Source organism: Canis aureus, chromosome 6 (genome assembly GCF_053574225.1).
Source record: "Canis aureus isolate CA01 chromosome 6, VMU_Caureus_v.1.0, whole genome shotgun sequence".
Taxonomy (NCBI): Eukaryota; Metazoa; Chordata; class Mammalia; order Carnivora; family Canidae; genus Canis; species Canis aureus.
The window spans coordinates 36480930-36498463 of record NC_135616.1 but is presented as its reverse complement, the minus strand read 5'-3'; the positions used below and the strand labels follow the sequence as shown (position 1 = coordinate 36498463).

Here is a 17534-nt window from a genome sequence, read left to right as displayed (position 1 = left end):
TGGGTGATAGGTCGTTTTTTGCATTTAATGTTTTGATGTGATAAATTACATTAATAGATGTTAAACTTACAATTTTAGGGATAAACCCAGCTTATTCATGGTGTATTATTTATTTTCTGAGGTGAGATTTTATGGCCAGTGTTTTTATTTAAGATATTATATCTCATGTTAGTGGATGATATTGGCATGTATTTTTCTTATATAATGCTGTCTCGTTTAGTCTTAAAACTAGTCTTGTAAGAGGCATTGGGAATATTCTGTCTTTATTCTGTGAGATAATTTATGCAGGTCTGAGATCATCGGTTCTTTGAAAGTTTGGTGGAATTGGCTTGTATAGCTGTCTGCACCTAATGTTTTCCTTGTGGGAAGACTAAGTTACCAATTCCATTTTTTTTAATGGTCAAAGATTATTTCTTCAACCGAAAAGGAGCATAGGCTGGATCTCTTTTGTCCTGCCTTTTGAGGAGAAGACTCTCCTGTATGCTCTCTTCCCTCCAGCCTTGCTCTCTCCTGCGCTTGGAGGACACAGATCCGGGCTGCCTGCATGTGGCTGGTGCAAGGCCTAAGACCTGAGGGTATGAAACTGGGTCAAGGAAAAGCACAGACTGACTCTTTGCTGTATCCAAAGTGTGCATTAAAAGGCTCACCTCATGGAACCAGCCCTACTCCTATTTGCCCTGAGAAACAGGCACAACCCCGGAGATGGGACCCAAGGGGCTGGAGGGTCTATCTAGCAGCTGATTCTGGATGGGGAGTGCGCCTTGGGGGGACCTGGTAGACGTGGATGGTCCTGCAGAGAGGGGAAGGGATGTTCAGCTGACTGGGTACCAGGGTGTGCACTGGGCAGAGCAAGGCTGGTCTTGAGCACCTGATGCAGGGCTGGGATTGAGGGCAGGAAGCCTGGCACCCAGAGCACAGAACTTGTGGAGGCCCCCCTCTCAGGGCTCTCCTGTACCTGTGCGAGCCTGGGAGAAGGGGCTGCCCTCGGTGTTGGGCTTTGGAAGCCTTGCTTGCTCTCTCGCATCCTGACCCTGACCTGCTGTGTGCCCAGTCCATGCTTGGTCATGTGTATCAGTTGCCTGTCCCTTCCTCAGATGACCCCCAGGGTCACAGTGTGGTCCTCACACTCGTCTCCTCTATACTTCTCTTGGTCCCGTTCTTTTCTTTTTGACCTTTGTGCTCTCCAGGGAAATTGTACCTCTTACAGGACTTAGCATCTCTTCTGTGACTTATCCCTACCCACTCTCTTCTCCTCTAACACTCTCTCAGCCAGAATGTCTCAAGTTTAGCTCTTTGCCCTGTGTGTAAGGACTCCTGCCCCCTCCCCACCACACACAGGTGGAGGATTCATCAGGTAATGATATTAATTATTAACAATCTCTTAAGGGTTGGTGAGCCAGGCTCTGACCTAAGGAGATAATCTTAGATGCGGATGCTTTCATTGAATCCTTACAAGAGTCCTGTTAAACAGATGCAATCATCCTCATGTAATACTCACTCAGAGAGGGTAACTTGTGTAAGGTCACACAGCTTGTAAGACCCTTAAAAGTGATGTTTTATCCACCTCTGAATTCCCAGGACCTAGCGCAGTGACTGACATTGATTATTGAACGAATAGATGCGTACAAAGGGAACCTCTAGGTGTGCCTGGGAGGTGGGTGGCTCTGTCCGTTAAGCCTCTGACTCTTGATTTCGGCTCAGGTCATGATCTCAGGGTCGTGAGATCAAGCCCTACTTGGGGCTCCACCAGGCTACTTGCCCCTCTCCCTCTGCTCCTCCACCAACTCTAAAATAAATAAATAAATAAATAAATAAATAAATAAATAAATAAATAAATATCGTCTTTTTTTTTTTTTTTTTTAAAGGAACCTCTAAACTTTTCCTAATACTTGCCAAACATCAATTAAATGTGCACTCCGCTTTGTACTGGGGGTGGGGTGAGCTGTTACTAAAGAATTATTAGATATGATACATGTTCTTAAGGAACTTAGGACACACATAAAGAGACAAACATGGAACAGGTACACAACCGAATCAATAAACTTGCAGTCGTGTGGCACAGGTGATAAAGCTTGTACGTTTCAAAGGAGTAGCCATTACGATGAGGAGTAGCCCGGCAGGACCTGATGTGGATTTTGGAGAGCGAGTGTATTTCAGGGCGTGGTTCTGGGGGACAGGCTGGGGTGTTAAGGCTGCAGGAGCAGGAAATGGAAGCCACCGAAGGCTTTTGAATTTCTTTTTATGCCCTGGTGCTCTGTGAGGCGATGGCCTCTCTCGTCTTGGGTTGGTGTTCTGCAGGGTGAGAGGATGGCCAGGAGGGCTGTTCTCTCTTCCAGCTCTGATGAGGTGGGTCAGCCCCTCAGCCCAAAGGCTTGGGCCAGGCTTTGCGGGCCCCGTTTGTGAGAGGCCCCCGGGTCCTCCAGAGATGGGAGATGGGAACGAGGTCACTAGGCCAGGAGATGTGGGTGGGACACCTTGCATCGAGGGTGCTGAGGTTACTGGGAGAACAAAATGTGTCTGTGCTCACTCCAGCCTGAGATCATATCCGGTTTGCGCTGCTTCTGCTGAATCTCTGAGCAAAGGAACCCAAGCCTCCCTCCTCTCCCCTAGGACACCAGCTTTCCACTCCACCCCACCCCATCAGGCTGAGGATCAGTAGTTCTGGGATCATCATTGCTGTTTCCCCAGAAATAAACCCTAGGCCCCCCTCTCCCAGAAGAAGTCTTAAAGGACTCAAGACTCCCCCAGTGTTTTCTCTTTCTTCCATGTCAGGCTGGGTTGCTGTCATGACACAAGTTCATTACTCTGCGTCCTCTTCCCATCACCAGAGCATGCAGAGCTGATGGTCCCACCTCTGTGGCCTCCCACCCAGAGCCCTCTAGCTGGTGGAGGTGCCATTCTGCACGTCCAGTCTCCACCTCCTCTTGGTTAAGCTAGATTAATTGTCTCATTCGTTCATTCATTCATTCGTTTGTTTTTTCATCCAGTAAGCATAACTCGCATGCCCTTTATGTATCAGGTCTTTGGTGTCCAATGTAATAGCCACTAGCCATGTGTGTCTATGGAACACTGAAAATGTGACTAGTCTAAACTAAGATGTGCTGTGTGTGAGTATAAAATACACACTAGATTTCAAAGATGTAATCTGAAAAAAGATGTAACATATCTTTTATATTATTAATTTTTAAATTGATTATATGTTGAAATGATATTTTGAATGTTTTAGGTTAGATAAAAATATATTATTAAAATTAATTTCACTTTTTTTTTAGAGACCTTTTTATTTTGAGAATTGTAGATTCACATACAGTTGCATGAAATAATACAGAGAGAATCTGTATGCCCTACTCCTGGTTCCCCAGATGGTAACATCTTGCAAAATTATAGTACAGTATCACAACCAGGAAATCAACATTGATACGATCCATCAACCTTATTCAGATTTCACTAGTTTTACACGCATTCGTCTGTGTGTAGTTAGTTCTATGGGCGTTTTATCATGTGTTTTATATTTTTTATTTTTACCTTTTTATAATGTAGCTACCAGAATCTTCTAGATCACATACGTGGCTCCTGGCGTATTTCTGTTGGATAGGACTACTCTAGTAGTCTATAGTACTCTAGTCCTTGGTTGCCAAGATGTATGAAACAAGTTTCTTCTTTTTTTTTTTTAAAAGATTTTATTCATTCATGAGAGACACAGAAAGAGAGAGAGGCAGAGACATAGGCAGAGGGAGAAGCAGGCTCCATGCAGGGAGCCCGATGTGGGACTTGATCCTGGGACTGTGGGATCATGCCCTGAGCCGAAGGCAGACGCTCAACCGCTAAGCCATTCAGGTGTCCCAACAAGTTTCTTCTCAAGGAGCTCTTAGGAGAGAAGGACGAAGCTTGTAAACTCTGCTAACATGTTAAGGGCCACGTGGGCTGGGGTTCCAGGCAGAGAGACTCCTAGGGCCTCAGACCATGTGGAAGCCTGTGTCTTACTTAAATGGATAAAGGAGGCTAGTCTTTTGACAAAGAATGGGGGCTTTAGTCTTTCCCACCTGGCTCCCCCTTTCTCAACCCCACCCTCTGCCATGCCCCCTCCTTCCTCTGCAGAGTCACAAAGGGTTACCCCAGTGCCCCACAGAGCCAAGCGTGGGGACCACTGCCCAAGGCTGAGGATTTGAATAGAGTCTTTTATTATTATTATTTTTTAAGGTTTTATTTATTCACGAGAGACACACACAGAGAGGCAAAGACATAGGCAGAGGGAGAAGGAGGCTCCCCGATGTGGGACTTGATCCTGGGACCCCGAGATCATGACCTGAGCCGAAGGCAGGTGCTCAACCTCTGAGCCACCCAGGTGCCCCTGAATGGAGTCTAGAAGGAGTATGATTCTGCCCTAGAGGATTAGAGAGGCAGGATCCATTACACCAAGGGTGTGGTCAGGTAGGGCGGCTGTAACAATGTACCACAGACTGGGGGGCTTCAACAGGAAGTTACTGTCACGCGGGGCTGGAGGCCGGACGTCTAAGACCAAGGTGTCGGCTGGGTTGGTTCCTTCTGAGGCCCTTGAGGGAGAATCTGTCCCATGCCTGCCCAGTCATTTCTGCTGGCTTGCCTGTCACCTTTGGCATTCCTAGGCTTGTAGATATCTCCCTTCATCTTCACAAGGCGCTCTCCCTGTGTGCATGTCTGTGTCCAAAGTTCCCCTTTCTGTATGGACACCAGTCATACTGGGTTAGGCACCCCTGCCCCCCCAACCCTGGGCATGTCCTCATCCTAGTTGAACTCATCACATCTGCAATGACCCTATTTCCAAATAACGTCACCTTCACTGGTGAGGACTTCAGTGTAACACACAGTTCAACTCCTAAGAGTCCCAGCATCCAGCAGGAGCAAAGGCTGGTGCAGGAATGAAATGATGGGGGGAAGTTCAGCCAGACGGGGTTCCCCAGGTTTGGGAGAGAATGTGGGCTGCTAACCTCAGAGAATCTGGGTGGTGTCATGAGATGGAGAAGATAGGGTTAGTGGGAGCTCTTAAAAGAGAGCAGTTGGCAGGAATGTGTGCATGAGTGAGTGTGTGAGGGGACGACCCCGCATGTCCCCCATGTCTGAGGAGGCAGAGGGTCTCCACCCTGTTCACTGTGGTCCGCTGTGGGGGGGCCTTAGTGCCAGAGGACAGCTGGAGGGCTGTGTGTATACCCCAACCCCTCTGTCACCCCATGCTCCTCCTGCAGCAGCCCCTCTTGGAAGGGGAGTTGTGGAGCGCCCGCCCAGCACCTGACATTTGAATGTGGGCCTGGAAGCCCCAGACTCCTCTGTGGGGTATAGACGTGGGGGCAGGGTGGTGGTGGTGGCAAGTTGGTCTCTGAATTGTGCCTGGAGCTTGTCTGGTGTCTGCCTCTGACCCCTCCCATGTCTGGCTGTCCCTGTGTGCACCCTGTCACCCCCCACTTTGGCCCTAGCACTATCAATACTCTGGCCCAGCTGCTTCTTAGGCAGGGGCCTTTGCAGAGCCTTGGACGGTCTCAGAATCCAGGAGCCTCTGCTCCCTGGGGCAATGGGTTCTTGGCCTGGGGTTCTCAAGGAGGCCAACCCTCTGCCACCTGTAGGGTAGCACCTCTGGAGAGGATGGTACCCCCCACTCCTCTCTGCCCTTGGGAAGCCCCCACCTGCTGCAGCCTTCCTCTTGCCCCAAATAAAAGTCCCCGCAGGTGAACCCTGTGGATGATTGCACTTCCCTTTCTCCCAGAAGGTTCTTCTGGGGGGAATGTTACCATCTGGCCCATGAGTCACTGGTGAGTCAAGAGTGGGACCAGGCTGCGTGAAGGAGCACATGGAGCCTGGTAGTTATGCCCATTAGTCCCACTGAAACAGCTTCCCAGCTGGTAGGCACTTCCACTTTGACCTGGGTGGGAAGGTCCTGGCACCTCCTTGGAGAGACCTTGTCTGACCAGCACCTTCTGTAGATCAGAGCTGGGGGGGCGGGTGGGAGAGGGCCTGGCGCTCACAGACTCCAGGCTGCCTGGCTGAGTTCTGGACTCCTCAGAAGATGATGTGGGTCCCACCTCCCTCTTAGGTGGCTTTATGGGAGTACAGAGAGGTGGTGCTGCTTCTCCGAACTGATGCCCTGTCCTGCGACCTGCACTAGCTCACTCGGCCCTAAACTGCTCAGAGCCTCTTGCCAGCCCCAGAAGAAGCCATAATACCCCCTCAGGGCCGCCATGGGTGCTGCTGCTCTCCTGGAACATTCTTCTTCGGGAGCCACCTGCTGCCTCATCCCCCACTTCCTATCCTGCTCCGTGACGGCCCCTTCTTGGAGAGGCTCCCTGACCACGCTGTGTGGATGAGCATCTCTCAACACCCACCCCAGACCCCTTATCCTCCTCACTGCCCTTTATTTTTCCCATAGCGCTTGTCAGCCTCTGACCCACTACACATTGTGTCCCGTTAGTGCATTGTCATCGCGTCTGTCTCTGTCTGGTAGAGATTAAGTGTCACTGGGACAGGACTTTTTCTAGCCTGCACCCAGCCTGGCAGGGCTGTTCGATAAATATAGAATATAATAAATAGGGACACCCAGGTGGCTCAGTGGTTGAACATCTGCCTTTGGCTCAGGGCGTGATCCCTGGGTCCTGGAGTCAAGTCCCACATCAGGCTCCCCGCGGGGAGCCTGCTTCTCCCTCTGCCTGTGTCTCTGCCTCTTTCTCTGTCTCTCTCTGTGTCTCTCATGAATAAATAAAATCTTTAAAAAATCTTAAAAAATATAATAAATATTTGAGATATACCTAATCTATAAAAAAATAAAACTAGTGTGAAAATAAAGGAAAAATATCCTCGATCAGCTGCGAGGTCCAACACAAGTGACTTGCTGACGAATGATGGAAAAGTGGTTCTACTTTTTCTTTCACAAACTTGCTGTGATGGGAGGAGTTCGTTCATTCCCTTTTCCTCTTTTCATTTAACCTTATCTGCCAGCTGGTGGGAAAGGGCGTCTCATCCTCGAAGTGCCTGCCACCCCCACCACCTGCCCCACCCTCAGTTTGCATGGATCAGATCAGCTGGGGGTCCCTGAGCCACCCCAGCCTGGGTCAGCCTGCTCACTTCTCCCTGGAGGCTCCTGGAGCCCTGGGTCCTGCCCCCGGGGCTGCCCCCTGGCTGGGGCCTTTTTGAGGCCCTGCTGTCTGCTCAGAGGGGCTATTGAGGGGGAGCCCCAAACCACCACAGCAGGCTTCCCGGGTGGGGCATCTTCTGCCAGCAGCCCCCATCCTGGCCCTGAGGCCATGCCTTCCCCTCCTGGTTCTCAGGGAACCGGGAAGGTCTCAGCCCTTGCAGCCCATGGGGTGCTGAAGGAAGAGGAGAGAAAGCCCAGCTCCCTTCTTGGAAATGGAGACAATAAATAATTCAGTCCGCCCACAAAAGTTAAGTACTGATGTTTTCTGAATGACTTACTTCTTTTATTATTTTTTTTGCCACGTGGAGTCAACCCAAGTTCAGCCTGGAGCAGGTCAGGCATGGACGTTCCCACTGCCTGTGTCATTTGGGGGGCGAGTGGGTGAGAAGGGGGTGGTCACAGGCCCTGGGCTTCCTGTGTGGGCTCGTCTGTGGGGCAGGAGGCTGAGGGAGGCTGAGCCAGGCCCCCAGGACTGAAGGCCCTCGGGTGTGCTCCCCACTGCATAATCTGGCATGGGATCCACCAGGTCGTGGGTGGCACAGTGACTGAAATGGGTGTCAGGTCTCCTCCGAGCTCCCACTGGCTGCTAGGTCACTTCTCAGACTATGCCTCGGTGTCCTGGGCTGTGACGGGTGATGCACACTTGTCTCAGGGGCCCCAGGGATGGGGTGGGGGTCCTCAGACTGCATCTGGTCTGCACAGCATTTCCACCCTGAATTCAGGGACAGCACTTGAACAGTGGGGCTACCTGGACGCCCACAGAGGGTGCTGGGTGGGCCCCGAGGACACAGCTCAACTCCGTGATGCTTTGGTCAAGGACTCTGGAGACATCTGAGACAGCTCTTCTCGCTTGAAAGATGGGAACTGAGAGCCACGAAGGTTTGCCTAAGGTCATGCGGCTCATTAGTGGCCCGTCTGGGTTGACCAGACAGCCACTCTGACAACCACCGCTATCCCATCCCTCAGTTTAGGGGCTATTGATTATCAAGGGTTTTATTAAAAATTTGTTTCTCCTTTCATTTGTCTCTTTCACATTGAGTTTTCCTTTTTATTTTTATTTTTTTGCTGTTTTTTTTTCTCTCTTTGTTTTGACTTTGAAGATTAAACGTGCCAATTGGCGGTCTTTCATTGTCCATTCATATTTCAGGGCAAGCCAGTCTCCGGAAGGTTCATGGGAGCTCTGTGAGGTGGGCATTGTCTCAGGACAATGGTTCTCAGCTAGGGGTTTGGCCTCCCAGGAGGGACATTTGGCAACGTCTGGAGACGTTTTTGATCATCCCAACAGGAGGATGGGAGATGAGGTGCTCCTGGCATATAGAGGGTAGAGACCGGTGAGCAGGGGGTGCAGCTCTGCACCGCACAATGCACAGTTCAACCCCACAACCCAGACTGACCCAGCCCCAAAGCAGCGCCTGGTGGAGAAACCCTTGTGCTAGGACAATGGGGCGACACAGCCCTCTTCCTAACCCCCCAACCTTTGTTTTCTTTTGACCTGGTCTGGTTTCCTCCCCATCCTACCTTTGCCACCTAGGGGGGGTAGGGTGTAGGGTGGGTGGGTTTCACATTAGGTCTCCGGGTATGACAGAAACTACAGAGCTTCTAGGGATCAGCTCCCTGGAGCGCAGCCTCGCGCCACATGTGGGGTGGGCCGGCTGAGGGCCCACACGGCATGGGCTTGAGGGGGCCTGCATGGGCGAGTGTGGGGGGGGGTTGTCCAGCTGCTCCTCCTACAAACCTAAAACTGTCCTCCCACATTCAGCCTCACTTTGCATTCCTACCCTCAGTGGCCCCGGCCCCCTGATTCCAGAGCCTTCTTGGGTGGTGCTCAGGGCATAGATTGGCTCCCTGTAAACCCAACTGGGTCCCACTCTCTCGGGTCTAGGGGAGTGAATTGCCCACGTGTTTTTCATCCCCCACAGCGCTGTCCCTGGCCTGTCTATCGCCTCCTCTCCATGCTCACATCCTCTATTCCTTTGCTGTCCTTGCATCCAGGGACGGGGCGGGAGCAAGGATAACCCTGTGTATTGAGTTCCTCATCTTCAACCAGGATGTACACATGTGTATCCTTGTGCCCTGGCGGCCGATTTCATGAAGGGCTCTGTGGGTGCCTGGCCCTTGGGAGGGCAGGGTGCTGGCAGCCCCCCACCCCGCCCCCACCAGAATAAGTCTCTAGCGGAGGGGGGGTGGCGCCCACGTAGGTGGTAGCAGAGCTCTACGGCCTTGACCTTGCTAAGCCTCAGTGTCCCCAGGTTCGTAGCTCTGCTGGGCAGGGCGGAAGAAGGGGATGGATGTAAGCGAGGGGAGAATGCGGTGGGGGCTGTGGTTCATGATGGTCCCCCGCCGGATGAGGGTGAGGTCGGCGTGAGGGTCTCATGCCTGATGACGATGACAGAGAGGTTCGGCGGCACATGGGTGGAAGGCAGCGTGTGGGCCTTGAGTACCGACTGCCTCGTTTTCTCGCCAGAGGCCCTCACTTTGGTTGGCAGAGTGGTGACCAGCTGGCCAATTGGACGGGGCTCCCTAATGTCACGGACGACCCAGCAGTGCAGAGCGGCAGTGACTCCAGCTCCAGGTACAGATGGCGGTGGTAGGTGACCAGGGAGGGGGGCGGCCCGTCCTGGGGTGACCTCGTAGCCCCTGACCCAGGGGCCACCCCCAGAGCTACTACCCTCAGGGAAGAAGCAGGCTCAGCACCAGGGCTTGAAGCTCACGTCTCCTGTGACAGGAGAGTGAGGGCTAGGACCCAAGCATGACAAGTAGGGACTCCGTGGCCTGTCTCTGTGAGTGGGCGAGCGGGAAGGGGTGCGGAGGGGTGCTGGCAGCTCTCAGGCTTCCATCCGAGGTGCAGGCTCCCGCTCCATCCCTGCTGCAAGGATTTGGGATGTCAGCCCACAGATGTGTGTAGGTTTGCACATGGGGGCATCAGGGTGGGGGTAGGCCATGGGGTCTGCTCCCCTGGTACCCACCGTGCACATAGTTCCTACTCTGCCCCCTGGGCCAGGTGACCTCAGCGGGGGGAGAACCGTTCCCATCAGGATGGGGCCGAGACTTGACCTTCATGCCATTGCATGGTTACCTTTTGCCCTACCGGCGTGTTTGGAGCTTGATCAGTAATAGGGGCCTCCGTGTGCCCAGGAGCCCAGTGTTTGTGGAATGCATGAAAATGTAGTGTCCTGGGGAGGGGAGGGGGGCGGGATGCTTTCTCCAGGTGTGGCTGGAACTTGCCAGCTAAGGGTTTCCAGGGGCCAATTCAGTTGTTTGGTCCCTTGATTCTGCTAAGCACATGTGCTGACGCTCAGGTCCGTTTCACTGGGAAAGAGACCTGAGTTTTTGCTTTTGTCAGTTTTGACACCAAAACATGGAATTGACCCTGTAGAGGAGAAGTTCATGTGTTTTTTCAGGGATCCTCAATATATATGATTCTGTTCAGTGCTTTTAAAAGTAAACATGTGCTTCCAATGTCAGAAAAATGTCAGCAGAGGGGGTCAGGGGGTGTTGGGCAGTGTTCCCACCAGACAGACCTCAGGGTGCGAGCCAGCTTCAGGGATCCAGATTTTCTTCTGGCTGGTTCGTTCCATATATGTGTGGTGGGGGCTCTGGCCAACCACTAGACCCCTGGGAAGTCACCAGTGAGAGCAGGGCGTCCAGAGTTGTCCCTTCCAAGCATCTCACGTCCAGATGGGGGGTGGTCTCTAGGTAAGGTCTCAGGTGTCTGCCTTCCCGGGGAGGACTCTTTGAAGAGCTAACTGGGAGGGCTGGCTAGAGGGTGCCAATCAGCAGAGCAAGATCGGACAGGCCCCTGGGGGAGACACCAGCCAGAGCTGTGCTTGCACCTTGTCCTGTGGCCCGCGGTCTTTCTCTCTCCTCCTCTCTCTCTCTCTCTCTCTTTTTAAGATTTTATTTATTTATTCATGAGAGACACACAGGCAGAGACACAGGCAGAGCAGGCTCCCTGCAGGGAGCCCAATGTGAGACTCGATCCCAAGATGGGGATCACGCCCTGAGCGGAAGGCCGACACTCAACCACTGAGCTACCCAGGTGCCCCTCTGCTCCTCTCTCTCAGGCTGCTGACTTCTCTGCCTCTCTGCCCAACCTCTTCTCCCCAGTCTTTCTTCCTGCCACCCTTTCTTGCTCCCTGTCTCCTGCCTCTCTCCCACCTCCTTTCTTCACTAATCCCTCCTTCACTTTGCCTCCCTCCTCCCCTCCCCCAGTGACCGAGGACAGCTCCCCCCATGCTTCCCTGTCACACCCCCCCCATGCTTCCCTGTCACCCAGGGCCAGAGCCACCGCTGGCCTCTACACATTTGGCTTTAGCACGAAGGCACCCTTTATCCAGTGTGCTCCCCAGCTCAGTTGATTTGCTTCTGGAGAGCCACCACTGGACCTTTGAGCCCCCCTTAGTTAGTCACCGAACAAATGTGATGAGCGCATATCCCAACTTCTTCTGGGGTGGTTCCAATATCAGATGGCAATTTATGGTTGACCCCCACCTCCCCCTGCCCCCATCCCCATGTTACTATCACGTATGTGGGAAACCATAAAATGTATGGTTCCCATGTGTGGGAAATAATGGCTAATGTAATTAGAACTGAACTGTATGTTGGAGATTTTTTGTTTTTTAAAATTAATTAATTAGTTTATTTATATAAATTTTTAACCTCAGTGTAGCAGTAGTTCCTGCCATCTTTCTAATGGGTAGGATAGTCCTGGCAGCGCATTTGCAGGGCTTGGGCAGGATCGAATGCTGCTGTGGGATTTGCTCTTCAGGATAAAAGCAAAGCATCTCAGGGAACAGCTCTCCACGCCAGAAATGTGGGATGTACTTTGTGGTATCATTCAGCTACTGAAAAATGCAGTGCATGCCCTATTTTGTGATCTATAGTTGTAAGATGTGTCGCAGTGAGGTAAAGTATGTTATTTATTATCAACACAGTTGGAAGGGAAGTTGAGAAGTGCCGTATAGAACCAGAGGATAAAGAAAGGCAGGAAAAGCAGATGACTGATCAGTTGTATATTCAAACAGGAGCTGCAGGAGAAAGGGCAGGTCCAAGTGATTGGTCTGGAAAACTCTAAATAAGACCACAAAGAACATGCAGGGCAGACAGTGCTCATAATGGCTGTGGTCAGGTCTTCTCATTGGACATGAGTTAGGGGATGTCCAGGCCTGATTGGAAAGCGTGCGAGTGATAAAGTATACATCGACATACAGCTTTATTAATTTCAAGTGCAGGCCTAACCGTGTCCAGTTAGAGTCCTTAGGGGAACTGTCTCAGTGAGAAGATCAGAATCATTTTTAATTGGCAAATGCTGCTATTGAAGCGGGTGCCTTGAACAACCGGGAAGATCTCGGAAGATAGCTCTCATCCGGGTATGTGTTCAAGTTATGTGTATAATGTTTCCACTCCCCCCACTAGGCAGTGGTCCTGCTCCTGGTCCTTTGAACCCCTCAGCACCCAGTCTGGCAGCTAGCGTGAAGGGGCCCAGTTGATGTTAATGGAATAGAAGAATGATGCAAGCAGGTGCATAGTAGAGGCTGCTGGTACAAAAGCAGACCTACATGTCGGTGTTCCCGAATTCTCTCTTAGAGATGTCTTCCTTTGAATGAATCTGTCTCTGACACAGTCTTTGAAAATTAATCCCGGAGGGCAGACACTTTGAATCATAAACCCCTTCAGAGTTTGGAATGATTGGAGAACGTTCTCTTGAGAAGAGCAGGTTACTACCTACCCTACTGGACCATCTGGGCCTTCTGGGTGGCTGGGTCGGGGAGGGGAGCCTGTAGGAGGGGGAGGGGGCTGGCTCAGAAGGAGGGAGAGAGCAGTGAGGGCAGTTCATATACTTCTGCAGTAAGTGCCCGAGAAGCCGTCCCAGACACCTCCCACAGGGCATCGTTGCAGTTGTGGAATGGTAGATGACCGGGTAGGGAGGGCTCTCGTCCTCCAGTCCTCCAGGGCCAGCCTGCTGCCTCCCCACTGCCCTCTGGCCAGGCCCCCCACTGCCTTCCCAGGGACTGGCCAGAGGGCAGGGGGGCGGCAGCAGCGCCCTTGGTGGTTGAGGTCCCGCAAGCTGGGCAGTGGGGCAGCCGCTGGCTCAGCCTGTCCCAGGGAAAGGACCGAGTGTGAGGGGCTGAGGGCAGCTGGGGCCAGGAGCCCGCTGGGTGCTGACTCTGAGCCAGGCCTGCACCACAGCACAAAGGGCTTTGCTCAGCTTCTCCCACCAGGACCCTGCTCCACATCAAGTGCTTATCATCCCGCCAGGGTCCACCTCCCACCCCTCCTCCTCCTTGAAGCCTTTCCGGAGAGCCCCTTTCACTGTACCTCTGTAAGAAGCTTCTACACGGGGGGCTGTTTCTGTCATTTCACACGCAGACTGTTCTCCAGCAAGTGCATGTGAACTTCTTGGTGTTCGCTCAGGCATTTCCCAGATCCTGAGAACCGACCTGGACCACCTGAGCTTGCATCTCCAGGGCCCTCCAGAACCTCCAGTTCCAGACGCAGCCCACTGGCGGCCTGGCCAGTCGGCCTCACCGGCCCCTTGCCCAAATTCTGCACAGCCTTCACCCTCCCGGGCTGCCTGTTCCTCCCCACCCATTCCTGGGATAGCATTCTCCCTGCGTGGCTGGGCTTCCAGGTTAGGGCACAAGGGACTTCTCAGGTGGGAGGGTGGCACGGCCAGGGGAGAAAAGAGCAAGCCCCAAACTGATGATTTGAGAGACTCTGCTTCACTGAAGACTGAGCTGGGTGCATGTCTAGGGCCTGGGCCGGAGCCCCTCACTCTGGGGGGAGGCCTGGGTGTGTGTCTAGCAGGTGCTGTGTGCAATGTGGGGGTTGGGGTGGTCATATTTCAGAGCTGGAATTCAGTTTAGCATTTCGTTACGGTGTGTTCAGGTGTTCCCTAATTGTTTCATGACGGTGAATAATTAAGTAATAAATCGCATGGCACAGGCAACGAGCGTGCCAGGAGCTCTGTGTGGAGGTTTGAGGTACTTTGGGGGAGGGGCAGGCCTTGGCTGGCATCTCAGCAGGCGGCGCCCCTGGCCAAGTGCTGTGAGGCCTGTGTGCCAGACACGGTGCCGGGCACCCGCACCTGCTCCTGCACGTCATCCTCACCCTCCAGTGCTTGAGGTCATTGCCCTCATTTTCCAGGTGAGGAAACTGAGTCACGACTCAGAGGTGGTGGATGCTGGAGCCAGCACAAACTGCATCCCGTGTGACTCCAGGGTCCCAGGGTTGAGGGGCCATGCTAGACAGAGGGATCCTTCTTCCTGGGCTGTGCACAGGCCAACTGGGTAGGGTTTGGGGTTCTGCTCCATGTCTAGGGTCTCTCATCCCCCGATCCCCCCATCTGCTGTGTCTTTCCCCCACCTGCCCTGCACTTAGTGATTTCTTGATGCTTTCCTCTGACAAATGCTTCCTTGCACCTGCTCCCAGAGGTTCGACTTTTCAGAGAGGAGCCCTGGGGTCAAGGTTACCCGGGGGTGGTTGGGTGGAGAATTTTCCATCCTGGACTTGCAGGTGTGGTGACAGCTGTGGCAAGCCTGGCACCCTCATGCCTGACCTGTGAGTGCAGCTTAGCATTAGCCTTTCTGGTGGATTGTTAAGTCTGTGGGAAAGGACAAAAAAATAAATAAGAAGAGGGATGAAGGCTCCATCCAACTGGGAAGAATTGGGAGAATGTTTGGCAGGATATTCTGGGCTGCATGCCGGAAAAGCAAAACAAAGATGGTGCAGCTTCCCCATCTCCTACATACCTGACGTGGGCCTCTGGAGGCTGATGTGGAGGGCCAGTTTGTTGGCATCCAGAGACTTGTCAGGTGGCATTGTCCCCTGAGTCCCCCTGGCCCTTGAGCTTTGTGACCCTCAGTTAAGTCTGAATTGAGTCTCCAGGGCAAGTAACCACTTAGGTGAGTGGTTCTATGCCTCAGTTTCCCCTGTGGTTAAACTCTCACCTTGCCTGATCACTAGTGGGGTCCCCTGAGAGGACATTCTGGGTGGAGCTGGGTCCTGACTTGCTTCCCTCTTGCTTACCTCTCTGGGTCTCGTTTCCAGAGATGATCGAGGATGCCTACCAGGGCTATAGCCTGGGTCAGCTCCCAGAATGGCAAGGAAGAGGGGGCTGGGGTCAGGTCGGGAGGACCCAGCATCTATCTGATAAGCAGTTTAGGGGTGCGCAGGTGATGCCTAGCCTGTATTTCCTACATCGATGGCCGTGAAGGCTGCGCTGGGGTAGGGGCAAAGGGGTTCATAGAGGCTGCCCTCCCTACACAGGCCTCCTCGGGTGGAGCATAAACCTTTCCTCCTGCCTCTTCCACTGGGGGCTTCAGCGCCTCAGAGAAGGCCTGGGTCTCTCCCTCACACCCCCGGGGCGGGGGGTGCCATTCTTATCCCCTCAGCCAAGACCACGTCTTCCCAGGCTCCCTGCCCCAGGGTGGGTGGGCTGCTGCAGCCAAGGGCCACCGACCACATGGCTTCTAAGCAATGGGCTGTCTCTCTCAGTCCTGGAAGCTGGATGCTCAAGGTCTGGGTGACAGCATGGCGCTGGCTTGCATGCTGTCATCTTCTGGCCGTGCCCTCATGTGGTGGGAAAAGGGTGGGGGAGCTTACTGGGGTCCCTTTTTATAAAGACACTGGTCCCGTTGGTGAGAGCTGCACCCTCATGACCAGATGGCCTCCTGAAGACCCCACCTCCTGATAGTGTCCCGCTGGGGGGTAGGGTATCAGTGGGGCAGCTTTGGGGGGGGGGGAACACAGACATTCTATGCATGACACTCAGCTCTCATCACACACACTCCCACAGTCACCATCCCTGGCAACCCCCACTTCCGTTCTCACCCCAGGCCGTGCCGGCGGGGCTTCAGCCTCCCTGCGCCCCTGAAAGTGCTGTTGTCAAGGTCACCAATGACCACCTAGTCGCTGGGTCAGTGGGGCCTTCCCTTTCCTCCTCCTCTTTGGCCTCCGTTAGCTCTGGACAGAGCCGACCCTCTGTCCTGGAAGAGGTCTCTGCTCCTGGCTTCCATGTCATTGGACTCCCCGAATTTTCCTCCTTCCTGCGACTTTCTTTCTCAGCCTCCTTTGGCAGCCCGTCTCCCCTACCACCATCCGAATGTCAGAGCTGACCGTAGGTGTGCCCTCCCCTAGGATCTTGCAAAGATCCTTTGTCCCTTGACCCTGGGGCATGTATCTCTGGCCCTGACCTCTGCACTGGGCCACAGACGTGTGCACCTGACTGCCCACCTGTGATCCCCCCTTGAACCCCCCCTAGCCAGGCCCAAGGACCCCTGAGGCATGGCCATGCTGCTCTTCTCCATTGTTCCCTCCTCTTTAAATGGCTCCATGGTCCAACTGGTTGTCCAGGCTAGACTCCTAGGAGTTACTGTTGATTTCTCTCTGTTTTCCACCTTTGCCATTTTGCCCCGAGCATGTCCTGCCGGTTTTGTCCTTAGCCCAGGTCCTGCTCTGTCTCCTCCTCTGCCCTCTGGACTGCCCAGGGCACTGTCCCCCACCTCTCGCTCCCACGGCCCGTGTGCCTCTCTGCTTGCCGTGGCCAGAGGGAGCGTGTACGTCAGGCCACGCTGTCTTGCTGCTTCTCTGTGCTGCCGTGTCAAGCACAGCCACGGGCCCAGCTTGACCTGGTGCCTTTTGCCCCTTGGGCCTCAATTCCCCTCACTGCCCACCACCCCCGTGGCCCTGGCCCCACAGCCCACTGGCTGTGTCCATCCTCACACCGCTTGTAATTACTTGTCATTCTCTCTCTCTAGAATGTTCTTCCTATACCCCTGCTGATAGCTCCATGTCTCTTTGTCCAGAGAGGCCTTCCTTGACCTCCTACCATCCTTTCAGGTACCCTCCAACCCTCTGGTCTACTTTACTTTTAGAGAGCTCATCACTCCTTAGTACCTGTGTTGCATTCTTGTCTCCTGTCCTGGAAGTCCACGGGAGCAGAGATCGTGTCCTGCTTGGTCCTCATAGCATCATGGCCTAAAACAGTTCCTGGCACATAGTAGTGGATCAGTAAATCCTCAATGACTGAAAGAGGGGAAGAGCCAGCCACCCAGGGGCCCGCCCTGGTAGTGGGGGTGTTGCGTGTGGTCCATTGTGATTGGGACTGAGCTAGAGTGTGCCGGGGGCCGTGGGCACACAGCAGGGAGGGTGGGGGAGGCCACCAGGAAGCTCACCTCAAATGGATAAGAAAGACACAGTGAGGGAGAGCGTTCTAGACACAGATGCCCTTCCAGGGAGAAAAGAGGACATGCTCATACCCCTGGTCCTGGGAGGGAGAGAAGGGCCCTGGATGGAGCACAGGTGACCAGTTGGGTGAGAGGTGATGTACCAGGAGACCAGTCGCGTGCAGCTTTTAGTGTGGGGTCCCCCGGGG

At 53.5% G+C, this 17534-nt stretch overlaps 1 protein-coding gene across 3 annotated transcripts in view; it reads left to right on the top strand.

Annotated features, from left to right (window-relative positions):
- Window positions 1-17534, top strand: part of ST8SIA5 (ST8 alpha-N-acetyl-neuraminide alpha-2,8-sialyltransferase 5) — a 63832-nt gene that overhangs the window by 8417 nt on the left and 37881 nt on the right. The window contains exons 1-2 of one of the 3 annotated variants that reach the window (XM_077900684.1): window positions 8441-8490; window positions 9624-9731. The exons of 1 other annotated variant lie outside the window; for it this stretch is intronic. In XM_077900684.1, the coding sequence (XP_077756810.1) occupies window positions 8456-8490; window positions 9624-9731 (143 nt within the window). In that variant the 5' untranslated portion in view covers window positions 8441-8455. Of the gene's footprint in view, window positions 1-8440; window positions 8491-9623; window positions 9732-17534 lie in introns of those variants that run through there. One more of the 3 variants, XM_077900683.1, reaches the window with a different exon arrangement.